The following is a 13,899-nucleotide window of genomic DNA, read 5'->3' as shown; positions in this document are numbered from 1 at the left end:
GCTGCCTCCCCAACTTCTTCAGCCATAGATGACCAAATGGTTGCCCTGGAGAGTTTTGTTCTTTTGCTCTATGATCGCAACAGTAGTCAGGAACATGTCAATGAGTGTCGCAAGCACCTATTCACCCACACTGGCAGATCAAGAGATGCTCTCCCACCAACTCGAGAATCCCTGAAACAGCACACCAAGAGAGATGCTTACCAAGCCGGTTACTCTTGGGGCCAGATGATGGTATCCACACCAAAGCTCCTATCGCCCAGTGACTGGGGGTGGGTTCGCACCGATAATGACTGGGACATATACTGGATAACCCTCCCAGAGACAACTGAGGCATGTCTGCAACTACTAAGGTGTAACTGCAAAAAGGAATGCAGAGGACAGTGCAAGTATGCCAAGGCTGCTGGACAACCCTCCCAGAAACAACTGAGGCATGTCTGCAACTACTAAGGAGTAACTGCAAAAAGGAATGCAGAGGACAGTGCAAGTATGCCAAGGCTGCACTCCAGTGCACAGCTCTATGTCACTGTAGTGGGGAGTGTACAAGAGAGTATTGGGACAAGAGAGATCGCAAATGCTAATTACATGTATATTAACATGTACAAATGCATCAATGCATATAGTAAATTTTGTTACCTGGATCTAGAGGTTTCGCTCTATAATGTTGACTTTTTCTGTATATTTGTATATTTTCACAATTTTGTATGATGTAAGTTGATGTTAGGCTCAAACAGAAGCACTTCCTCTGAGTTCAAGAGTGCTAAATAGTAAGGCATTCCATGGTACTTGATAACAGTTTTTTGAAGAGTTTGTTGAAGAAAACCATCCAAAAACACAAAAATGCACCAAAAAATAACCAAACAAATGGTTTCTTTACATTTGGTCACCTCCATTTACTGTCTCTTATTTGCTACAATAAACATTTAGTTGAATAAAACTGCTAGTATGCTTCTTCAATAAGTAAATATGGTTGTTTTCATATGTATCCTAAGTCATGTACAGCACAAAATCGGCCATTTCATAAAATTGCTGCCATTTTGGCCCTGGAAAATATCTGGAATGTGCCTATATTCAAAATTCTTTGTAAGATACTGCCCTAGCAGTGTGCCAGATTTCATGCATGTATCACCAAAGGCCCTATTTGTTTTCACATATCTGCCCGGATATTATTCAAAAGCAAACTTAGAGATACAAAATAATGGTTTACATTTACATTGACAGGATTTCAATTTAAGGCAAGCTTCATTTTACAAACTATTGGTCTAGCTTTAAAATAACAAGTATATTAATTTGCTTTTGGCATACACTTACAAAATAATGGTGTACAATTATAACAATCATGATATTAATTCAGAGCAAGCTTAGGATTACAAAATAATTGTCTAGATTTAATATAACCAGGCTCTAAATTCAAATGAAACTTGAAATTACAAAATAATGGTCTACCATTTAAATTCCTCCATATCAATTGGTGGTCAAAACTTAAATGGGCTAATTATGATAAAACCTAATCACTAAAAAAAATGAAAACAGATTGTGGCCAGAACTTGAATGGGTTACACTTATAAAACTTGATCCTTAAAAACATAGACAATTACAACTGGTCGATACTTAAATCAGTTACCAATGACAGAAACCTATCACTTAAAACATAGACCATTACTTCTGGTCAGTACTTGGATGAGTTACAATTCATGAAATCCAACCATTATTCCCAAAAATAAAATCTGACAACTAAAAGAATATAGCAGCGGTTGAGATAAGTCTTATAAACTCTAATGATATATACTACAAAATCAGGCAAGGATTCAAACATTGGACTACCAAAATTAGAAGAACTTCCAATACCTATGAGCTCGGTTAACTTTCTGCATTTGGGGTTCACTTATGTTTACTGCGTATTTGTTCCCTCACTTTGAGATTAGTCAGCCGTGGGAAACGAATGGCATTCCTTCTTTTCATTGGTGGTTTGTAGTAGATTATCTTGGACAAACTACTTTCACATCCTGAACAAATGAGCAGCTTTCTACTCTCAGGTAACAACATTTGCTTCTCGTGGGATCCAGGCATGGAAAAACAACTCGGACATTTAGGGCAAAGGAATGGTTTCTCACCTTTGTGAGTTATGTGATATTCAAGACTACCTGATTCGGAAAAACTATTTGGAAATTCAGGGCAAGAAAAGGGCCTCTTACCCATGTGAGTTCTCGTGTGAATTTTAAGATCAGCTGACCGGGAAAAACTACTTGAACTTTCAGGGCAAGAAAAAGGCTTTTCACCCGTGTGAGTTCTCATGTGAATCTTAAGAGTATTTGAATGGGAAAAACTACTTGGACATTCAGGGCAAGAAAAAGGCTTCTCACCCGTGTGAGTTCTCATGTGAATCTTAAGATGATGCGATTGAGAAAAACTACTTGGACATTCACGGCAAGAAAAAGGCTTCTCACCCGTGTGAGTTCTCATGTGAATTTTAAGATTAGATGATTGGGAAAAACTACTTGGACATTCAGGGCAAGAAAAAGGCTTCTCACCCGTGTGAGTTCTCATGTGAATCTTAAGAGTATTTGAATTGGAAAAACTACTTGGACATTCAGGGCAAGAAAAAGGCTTCTCACCAGTGTGAGTTCTCATGTGAATCTTAAGAGTATTTGAATGGGAAAAACTACTTGGACATTCAGGGCAAGAAAAAGGCTTCTCACCCGTGTGAGTTCTCATGTGAATCTTAAGATGATGCGATTGAGAAAAACTACTTGGACATTCACGGCAAGAAAAAGGCTTCTCACCCGTGTGAGTTCTCATGTGAATCTTAAGATGATGCGATAGAGAAAAACTACTTGGACATTTAGGGCAAGAAAACGGCTTCTCATCCGTGTGAGTTCTCATGTGAATTTTAAGATGAGGTGATTGGGACAATCTACTTGGACAATCAGGGCAAGAAAAAGGCTTCTCACCAGAGTGAATTCTCAAGTGAAGTTTCAAAGAATCTAACCTGGTAAATGTACTTTGGCACTCCTCACAAGTGAATTGCTTCTTATTTTTCAACATTTTTGGTTCCTTGTTGGATAGCAGTCCTGGGGCACCTTTCTGCCACTACCAGTAGAACCAAAGAGCCCTATTACCAAGTAGTTTCTTCGCGCAAGCGTTCCACTAGTTTATTGTTATTATTACAACAACTTTTATGATCTACTGGGTTCTCACAAATGTGAGCTCATGTTGAGCCATCTTTAACTTCAAATTCAACACAGCTTAACTTACTCTTCCTCCACCACCTTAACCAATGATTTGCACAAATGTTCAGCAACAACTTTACAGATTTTAGAAATTCTAGTCTAAGATTGATTTCTGTGTATATGTACAATTCTTTGAGGAAAGTTAAGGATAATTAAGATTTAATTCTCAAAGATAGAAGTTTAGTACTATAATAATTGAATTTCTCTTAATTACGTTGCCAAATATTAAAACCCATTGTTTTTAAAACTAACAAATGTTAATTCAAAGTCTGTCTTAATGCATTTCATTTTATACAATATGCCTCATATATTTATTATAACCAACACGGAAGGGACCTGAAGCACTTTCCCTCCAACTAGAATACTGTGATCTGAAAATGAAATAAGACACTCAGTGAGTAAAAACAGTCATACAATATTGTCGATAACAAAATCTGATTCAACAAAGAAAATCTTTAATTCTCTGCTCTAGCCAAATCCCTGCCTTTACATTGAAAGGTATCACCCAGAAGAAAACAATTAGAACTGTCTAACATAAACATTGATGCCAAAGATGATACTAATAGTAATAAAAAGAGCAGCATAATTAAACTGTAATATTTAACGCAGGCAGAATAATTGTAAACTCAGATAATAAAAAATGGTGTCTGAAAAATATTGGAAAATAATCAGGAAAAATTCTAATATAAATCCTTAAAAAAAAATAAATAAACAGAGAATATAAAATCTCTGATGCCGCTGAATAGTTACTTTTAACACTGATAATGAAAACAGCAATTTTCATAAGAGGCCATCTATCCTACTTACAGAATAGATGAGAATGTTATTTGCAAATTTTACACTTACATTTCAAAAGTTTATTTTAAGAAGGCTTTTCAACTTGAATGATTGTAAATGGTGGTCTACCCTTAAATCTGCACTCTTTGGTGTAGATCCAACAGTTCCTCCTTTACTTAAACCAGATGGCTCAGTCACTCACTGTCCAAAGGAAAAGGCAACCCTTTTGGCTGATGTTTTTGACAGTAAACAGAGTAACGAAAACCTTGAACTTCCTCATTCCTGTTTTCCTGAGGCTAAACTAACTAGTTTAGCTTTTCGATCTCGTGAGATTAAAGCTCTGTTGATGGACCTTGATGCTTATGGAGGTGTAGACCCAAATGGTATTTTTCCTTTGTTTTTTTTTTTATAAAGACAGCAGATTTCTTAGCTCCAAAGTTATCTGTTATTTTGTGCAAGCTAACAAGAAGATGAGCTTTTAGCACTTGTTGGAGAATTGTTAATGTTACTCCTCTACGTAAATGTGTTTGTGTTAGTTCAAGTCCCAATGATTACCGCCCAATTTCCATAACTCCCATATTATCTAAAGTTTTTGAACGTCTCCTGGCAAAACCTCTTAATAGGTTTGCTTAAGGTAATAATCTACTCCCTAGTTTGCAATTTGGTTTTCGTAAAGGCCTTGGAGCTTGTGATGCCCTTCTTACAATCTCCAATGCTGTACAGAAATCCCTTGATTGTAGTTGGGAAGTTCGTATGATTGCCCTTGATTCTAGTGCTTCCTTTGACCGTGTTAATCATGAGGCCCTTGTTTTTAAACTGAACCAGTTGGGAGTGGGTGGGTCGTTTCTTAGCATTATTATTGATTTTTTAAGTAATAGATCTCAAAGAGTTGTTGTTGACGGGCACCATAGTGAGTATAGGAATGTGATACCCGGTGTCCCACAGGGTAGTGTTCTTGGCCCAATACCTTTCATACTATATACACATGACATGTGGTTTGGCCTAGAAAACAAGCTTGTTGCATATGCAGATGATGCTACTCTCTTTGCTTCAGTTCCATCCCCTGAATGTAGATCTGGGGTTGGTGAATCCCTTAAAGTGCATGGTGCAAATTATGGGGTATGATGTTGAATCCTAACAAAACTCAAAGTATGATTGTAAGTAGGTCAAGGACGGTGGCTCCCCAACATTCGGATCTCAGTATTGATAATGTTTCTTCAAATTTGTATGACTCTTTCAAAATTTTAGGTGTGATTCTTGACAGTAAATTTACTTTTGAGAAACATATAAGGTCTGTGTCTTCTTCAATTGCACAAAAAATTGGCTTATTGAGAAAGTCTTTTAAGATTTTCGGTGATCAATCTATTCTGAAGAAGTGTTTTAATTCTTTCATTCTACATTGTTTTGAGTATTGTTCTCCTGTCTGGTCTTCAGCTGCTGATTCTCATCTTAATTTGTTGGACAGAAACTTACGGTCTATTAAATTTCTTATTCCTGATCTATATATTAATCTTTGGCCCCACATTCAATTAGTTCATTATGCATGTTGCATAAGATTTTTCATAACTTTGACCATCCTTTATATTCAGATTTCCCTGGACAATTCTATCCTGTTCGTAATACTAGGCAGGCAGTTAATTCTAATAGCCAGGCCTTCTCCATTATGAGTCTCAATACTACACAGTACTCTAGAAGTTTTATTCCAGCTGTTACCAAGTTGTGGAATGATCTTCCTAATCGGGTAGTTGAATCAGTAGAACTTCAAAAGTTCAAAGTTGGAGCAAATGCTTTTTTGTTGACCAAGCGGACATGAGTCTTTTTATAGTTTGTATATGACAAATTTGTTTTTGACGATGTTGATAGTTTTTATATGACATATCTGTTTTGACGTTGTTACTTTTTTTTAGAATGATTTATTGTTAATTTGTTCTCTTTATTTATTTATTTCCTTATTTCCTTTCCTCACTAGGCTATTTTTCCCTACTGGAGCCCCTGGGCTTATAGCATATTGCTTTTCCAACTAGGGTTGTAGCTTGGATAGTAATAATAATAATAATAATAATAATAATATTAATAATAATAAGCAAGTCTGTTTCTGGTTACTTGGTTTTTTCTTATTTGTCTAAAAAAAGTAAATAAGAGTCATTTAATCTTAAGAATCATATAGAATTTATTCTATACCCAGTGATTTTACTCCCTTCAGCCACATATGACATATTTAAATCACAGTAATTTTCAATCCCCTTACGTGTTTCACTTAGGGCTAAGATATTTAAGTTATATTTTATGAATTAATTCTCCACTTGTTGTAATTTTTAAATCTCATTCACGGTTCTAACTTTTCAATTACCAATTTTCCATGTTCCTTTAGAATTTATAAACAAGGAGATTCTTAGCACACCGCTACACCCGGGACTGGGGGCCATTCTGTCATCTTCTCTTTCCATTGACTGACAAAATCCATAAAGGATTCTCTGGCTAGATTCATCATAGGATAGTCAGTTCCTTGTGATGTCCAATACCTATCTAACTAAGGCAAGTGACCCCTGCCGAAGGCATCAAGAGTAGAAGCCGAAGACACAGTTTGTCTATCGCCTTAAACCCAATTTGTCACTCTGCTGCCTGTGACTTCATCGAGATTTAGGGGGGCATTTCCTCCACACCCAAAGTTCTTGTTACTCCACCAAGTTGCCTATCCGCTTATGTAACCATTGGAAACCGTGAATTGTTAAGGTATACTACCTAGCACAGTGGATATACCACCGAGCACGATATTTATCTCCTAAGCCTATTGACGGAAAGGGTCTCAGTTAGATTTTGCCAGTCGTCTGTCTTGAGCTTTTAAAACAATATTTCTCCATCCATCATTTCCTACATCATGCTTCAGAGTCCTCAACCATGTAGGTCTGGGTCTTCTAACTCTTCTAATGCTATGTGGAGCCGGTTGATTGATTGACTGGTTGTTTATGAGTTATCTGGCATCCTGACATCCAAGGTCATTGATGCCTATATTAATATTTATAAAGAAATAAAAATATTAATTCAGTTTAAAACACTAAAAGCAAAAACATTCCTCATAAAAGTTAGATAGTTTTCAGAAGACGTGCTTCTATAATGAATTTGAAAATACCACTATTATTGTACGACACATCGTGTCCAAGAATCTTGGCAAGGATGAACCTGCCATCCTCATCTTGAGCCTCAAACAGATGTGTACTTCTTCCAATACCATAATTGGGGCATTCAATCAACAAATGTCTTACTGTCAAGGGTACCAAACAGTCGTCACAATAAGGTTGGTGTTGGAACTTCAGCAGAAACTTGTGTGTCAAACAATTGTGACCAATTGTGACATCTCCCACTTTTGGGGCATCAAGTTATATTTCTAAGAGATATGACATTTGTTATTTCTTTCATTTTATTGCCATCTAGACTATCCCAATGCTGTTGCTAATCATTATAAAACAATTTCTTGATAGTAGGCAGGAAATCCTTATAGGGAATGGGATAACTTCTCGGTAGCAACTCGTATGCAGCATTCTTCACTAGTAAATCTGCCTTCTCATTCCCAGACACACCTAGATGTCCTGAAACCTAGCAAAATCGAAACATTATACCTTTGAGTCCAATAACAAAAAGCCATTCTAAAATCTTTAAAACAAGAGGGTTACTAGAATTAAAAACTTATAAAGCTTGAAGGACACTCCTTGCATCACTAAAAATGTTAAAATTACCCTCATTCTCCAACGCTATTTTCTCAGCAGCGGTTAGTATGCTATACAGTTCAGCAGTAAATATGGAAGCTAGAGGAAGGACAAGTCTAAAATCAAAAACCATTACTATGTACTCCAAATCCAATGCCAGCATCAGATTTGGAGCCATCAGTATATGTAAAACTCAATCCCTTATGTTCTAAGTCAGTCATATTCTTTTTAACTTCTATAAAGTATTTACAAAAAGATACCTCTGGCAATTTCCATGGAGGCATTGATGATACCTTAAATGAAAACTCCTTACTTCTAATCCTATCAAGACTGTGTGTTTAACCTGAAAACCATAAGGTTGCGGAGATTTTGTGTGCAACTCAAAATTTGATGTGTGCTTTACAAAGCTTGCAGTCTGATAGGCTAAAGAATTAGGAAGTCTTTGTAACCTAAACCAGTACCGAACAATAGAAAACTTTCGGTAAAGCTCTAAAGGTAATTCTCCAGTATCAATTAGGAGACTTGGGATAGGCGAAGTTCTAAACGCTCCTTTGGCCCGTCTAATAGCAGCATGATGTATTGAATCTAATATCTTTAATCGTCTTGGGTGGGTGAGAAGTATATTTCACATCCATTACTAATTTTTTTTTTTAAATCAGGGTCTTTTACAATTTTAAAATAGTATTGAGGTCTGCCCCCATTGATGTATGGGAGAATACTTTTAAAAGATTAAAAGCCTCAAGAAATTGAGCTTATAACGCTTTTAAGTGAGAAACACATGTAAGCCTACAATCAAATATCAAGCCTTAAAATTTAGCTTCATTTACATATGGGATCCGTTGACCTTTAATGTATATATCTGGGTCTGAATGTATTCCCCGAATACGACAGAAATGGACAACAGTTTTGCTCGTGGAAAACTTAAACCCATTCATATCAGTTCAATGAATAATTCATTTCAATGGAGAGTTGTATTTTCTCTCAGCCATTGCCAGTCTAGCTCCAACAAATGATATGGAGAGATCATCAAAAACTAGTGTTGAGAGAATATCTTGGGGAATGACAGAGGATATCCCTGGGGAACGCCTTCTTCTTGACATTTCCTCTCAGATAGAGCTTCTCCCAATCTCAGTTGAATAAAATCTATGAGAAATAAAAGCTTGAATGAACAATGGTGGCTCTCCTCATAATCCCAAATTATGAATGGTTTCAAGTATACCATATCTCCATGTAGTATCATATGCCTTTTCAAGGTTAAAAAAGACTGTTGCATGGTGCAGTTTGGAATCAAAAGCTTCACAAATAGAGGACTCAAGTCGTATCAACACATCAGTCGTCGAGTGCATTTTTCTAAATCCACATTGAATAGGTGATAAAATACCCTTCTTTTTCCAGGTACCACATCAGTCTTCCATTGACCATGATTTTACATAAGCAAGATGTCAATGCAATTGGTCGATAGTTTGTAGCTAAAAACGTGTCCATACCGGGTTTTATAAAGGCTAAAATATTGGCTAGTTAACAAACACTTGGATAACTATGATCATGCCATATTCTATTAATAATACTTAAAATAAAAAACTTTATTAAAAGGTATATGTTTAATCATTGCATATGAAATTCCATCCGGTCCAGGGGCTATATCGTTACAAGTAGTAAGTGCAGAAATAAATTTTCTTTCAGTAAAAGGACAATTATACGACATACCTTCCTGTTGTAAAATCTAAAATTTTCTTTTCTTCAATGCTCCTATACTGGTGACCAAGAGCTGCTTCACACTTGCATAATATATTTGAGAAATGATCAGCCAGGGCATTGCTAACATCATTTGCTTCAGTCACATAATGATCGTTCATCTTCAACATTGGTAGTGGCTTTGGGATAAATTTGAATACAATCTTTTTTTATTTTCATCCATACAGAAGATGGTGGTTATACTGTTGACTGAGGATACAAAAGATGCCCAAGATTGGCACCTAGCTTCTTTCATGGCAGGACGGAACTGTGCTCTACACTTTTTGTATGTTATCAACTTTTCCTCAGTACACCGTCTACGCAATCTAGTAAAGAGATTTTCTGGTGGGTCTGTACAAGATAGTTAATTCTGATGACCACCACAGGACTGGTCGTCATTTTAATAATCCTGGTGTTTTGGTAATCGAATTGATTCCTGTTGCATGAAAAGTTCCATTCAGTATGTCTATGGCATCATCAATACTTTCAAACTGTTCTACACTCCCCTCGATTTCACCATGATACCTCCTCACATTCATTGGAGCAGGCAGCAATAACTGATGTAGAAACATCCACGCCAGTGGCTATAATGGATGTGGACATATCCAAAAAAAAAATTATACATATATATGTATATATATATATATATATATATATATATATATATATATATATATATATATATATATATATATACATATATATATATATATATATATATATATATATATATATATATATATATATATATATATATATATATGTATATATAAATATATATATATACTGTATATATATATATATATATATATATATATATATATATATATATATATATATATATATATATATATATATATATATATATATATGCACATACTGTATATAAGGGAAACTTTTCTCAGAGTTGGGACAACACGAAAGTTTATAAAATTAGAAGACCAAAGTAATATTAGGAGGAAGAAAAAGATGAGATAGAGAAATTCAGATTCGAACTAGGGCAGCAATTTCCCCAAGTTCGAGAGCAATCTTGCCCATCACCAAGTTCCAGCACGGGAATGATATGACGTGCTGAAGCTCAAAGACTTCATCAAGGCATTCTCTCATTAAGAGGAGGAGCACAGTTGAAAGTTTAATGAACTAATCTCTCCTGAGGAGTGTAAAGAGCATGCCCAAACCATCTTCATGTACCACCCAACATGATCTCATCCACATATGGTTCTTGAGTAATCTCTCTTAATGTTTCATTTCTAATTCTGTCATGCCATTCAACTCCCAATATTCTTCTGAAGGCTTTGTTCTTAAATCTACAAAATCTGTTGGAAATAGTTTCATTGTCATACCACGACTCATGTCCATACAGTAATAGTGCAGCGGCATAGCAAACCAATTGTGCATTTTGTGATGGAAGCACCAAACATGGAGGAATTATCAAATATTATGTGGGGAACATTTTCAGGTATGGAACTACTTTTGTAGTAATCCCAAAGTCGCCGCCATATTGGATTTCAAAATGGCAGCTTAAAAATCTTTTATTACAGATAATTCTGGTCATATACCAGCTAGAGACTTGGTTTTAGAGTCTAGATATACATATTTGAGGTCAAAGAATTGATTGGTTCTAATTAGAAGTTGATTTGGTGACGCCATATTGGATTTCAAGATGGTAGGCTAAAAAAAAAGAGAAATTTATGACTGATATATTTGGTTCTGTGTCAGCTAGATACTTAATTCTGGTATTTTTCTTTCTATTCTAGATTTCAACTATGTCGAAACGGTTCAAGGTAGTTGATGTTTCCAAGCCTCTAACTCCCACACCAAAACTGGACTGGGAACTCTGTGTTCTGTGTCAAGCTGATAAATAAGAGTCCCTACAGATGCAGGTGCTGGATACAAGACTTTTGAGGACAATATGTTAGCATTCAGTGAACTAGGTGAGCTGCCACAAGATATGGACTTACAACAACTAGATGAAGGCCAGGGGATAGCTGCCACTCTGGCTGCCCACCAAGCCAAGTGGCACAAGGCATGCAGGGTGAAATACAACACTACCAAGCTACAACGGGCACAGAAAAGAGGTCATTCTGAAGGAAGCCCTACCGCCAGTACAAGCACAGATGAGTACAAGCGAACTAGATCTAAGGAAGCTTGTGTTGAAAACATACGCAATCATCTATGCTTCTTCTGCCACCAACAGCTTGGTTCAGAGTTTCATCAAGTAGCGACACTGGAACTAGATAAACACGTTCGCAACGCCGCCGAGTTTCTTGAGGATACCACTCTGTTAGCCCAATTGAGTGCTGGGGATATGATGGCAAGAGAGGCCAAGTACCACAAGAAATGTTTGATATCCCTATACAACCGCGTGAGGGCAGCAAAAACGCTTGCTGAGGAAAGCCAGAGCAAAGTAGATGTCATTTCAGCAATAGTCCTGTCTGAACTGGTAACATACATAGAGGAAACTGCAAAAGAAAAGGACACTGCTCCTGTGTTCAAGATGACAGACCTTACTAAGCTGTACACAACGAGAATGGAACAGCTCGGCATTGTGCTGGAAACACGAGTCCATACAACCAGACTCAAGGAGCGAATCCTGGCATATTTGCCTGATCTGCAGGAGCACAGAAAGGGACGAGATATCCTGCTGGTGTATAAGGAAGACATTGGCAGTGCACTAGCCAAAGCATGTCAACATAACATTGACAGTGATGCTGTGCGCCTGGCACGAGCTGCCCGCATTATAAGGAAGGATATGTTCCAGTCATCTCAGCCTTTCAATGGTTCCTTCTCAGACAAATGCCAAGAAGAGTCTGTGCCACAACTGCTGCTGACAATGGTCTCCATGATGCTAGAGGGTGCAGGCATAAAAAACCAGGCACGTCAATCATCGTCTTCAGCATCTTTGACCATAGCTCAACTAATCAAATACAACAGTGTGAAACATAAGAGAAGAGGTGCAGGCACAGACGTGCGACACAGCATCAGTCAAGAGACTCCCTTGCCAATATATCTTGGCTTGATGCTTTATGCCCATACGAGAAAGAGGGAAGTAGTTGACAAACTATCTGGACTAGGGATCAGCATTGCATATGATAGAGTGCTACAGATCTCTGCAGAACTGGCCAACGGGACATGTCAGCGCTTTCAGATGGAAAAGGTGGTTTGCCCCCCAAAGCTCCGCAGTAGAGCTCACCACAGCAGCAGTGGATAATATAGACCATAATTCCAGCTTCACGATAGCACATGACTCAGTCCATGGAACTGGTATTTCATTGATACAACATCCAGACTATGACAATCAAAGCACAGACCGAGGTATTGCCATCATCGGGGGTATCTCCAATGTCTAGGCTATGGGTGACCTTCCACGGTATTATACAGATGTACAGCCAGTTACTTCACCTGCCCAAAAAAACCATGTACCAGCTGGAGCCCAAGCGTCACTGCAGAGGAATCCTGCACAAGCTGAGCTTGATAAAGAGAAGAAGTGGCTCCAGGCTGTGAAGGATGCATGTGACAGTGGTGATACGCAGAATCCAGGAAACATTTCGTGGGCTGCACATCATGCAGAGCGCCAAGCAGCCCAGCATACTTATATCACCGTCACACCCACTGCCTTGCTACCCCTCTTCCATGACCAAGCCCACTCAGTGGCAATGATTCGTCATGCCATGGATGTAGTGAAAGCAGCAGTCAAATCCTGGACAGATACCCGTCATCACGCTGGACCAACCCCTGTATGCAATCACCAAGGAGGTGCAATGGAACTGGCCAGACACATTTGGTGAAGATCTATTTGTAGTAATGCTAGGCGCTCTACACACACATATGGCAGCTTGGAAGACAGCAGGAAACTGGCTGCAAGACAGTGGTTGGACAGAGGCATTGGTTCAGGCAGAGAATAGCAACAAAAGGCACAGCAGACTCCTTCCTGCATGCAGCTCATGTCAGCCGTACAAGACGCGCCCACCACATACTTCAGCACCATGCATATACTAGATACAAAAAAGAGCGACAGCAAGAGATGAGGAACTATTGCAGTTTGAGGCATGGTGTGACATGAGAGCAGTAGCATGTCCCCAGTTTCAGTACTGGGCAACTGTACCTCACCTGGAGCTCTCTATACTCCTCTTCATACGTTCACTTAGAGAGTCGAACTTCACACTGTACATGGACACCCTACCAGAGCTAGCTGCATGGTTTGCTGCATTGGATCATGTCCACTATGCTCACTGGTTTCCAGTGCACATCAGGGACATGGTTTGCCTTGCAGAGAAACATCCAGATGTTGCTGCCAAGTTCCATATGGGCCACTTCACATCCAAGAAGATCAGGCATGCTTTTTCCGCCATTGCCTTAGACCAGGCACATGAGCAAAACAATGCCATGGTCAAAGGTGATGGCGGGGCAGTGGGTCTCACTGAAAATCCAAGTGCCCTTCGACGGTGGATGGTGGC

At 38.1% G+C, this 13,899-nt stretch overlaps 1 protein-coding gene across 1 annotated transcript in view; it reads right to left on the bottom strand.

Annotated features, from left to right (window-relative positions):
* The window catches only part of LOC137618690 (gastrula zinc finger protein XlCGF57.1-like), a 132,941-nt gene that overhangs the window by 425 nt on the left and 118,617 nt on the right, over positions 1 to 13,899 (bottom strand). Inside the window, exon 2 of the mRNA XM_068348851.1 lies at positions 1 to 3,598. This exon is cut by the window's left edge and continues 425 nt beyond it. Within this exon, the coding sequence (XP_068204952.1) occupies positions 1,879 to 3,042 (1,164 nt within the window). The 5' untranslated portion in view covers positions 3,043 to 3,598 and the 3' untranslated portion in view covers positions 1 to 1,878. The remainder of the gene's footprint in view (positions 3,599 to 13,899) is intronic.

Source organism: Palaemon carinicauda, chromosome 25 (assembly GCF_036898095.1).
Source record: "Palaemon carinicauda isolate YSFRI2023 chromosome 25, ASM3689809v2, whole genome shotgun sequence".
Lineage (NCBI taxonomy): Eukaryota > Metazoa > Arthropoda > Malacostraca > Decapoda > Palaemonidae > Palaemon > Palaemon carinicauda.
This window is presented reverse-complemented; position numbering and strand designations above follow the sequence as displayed.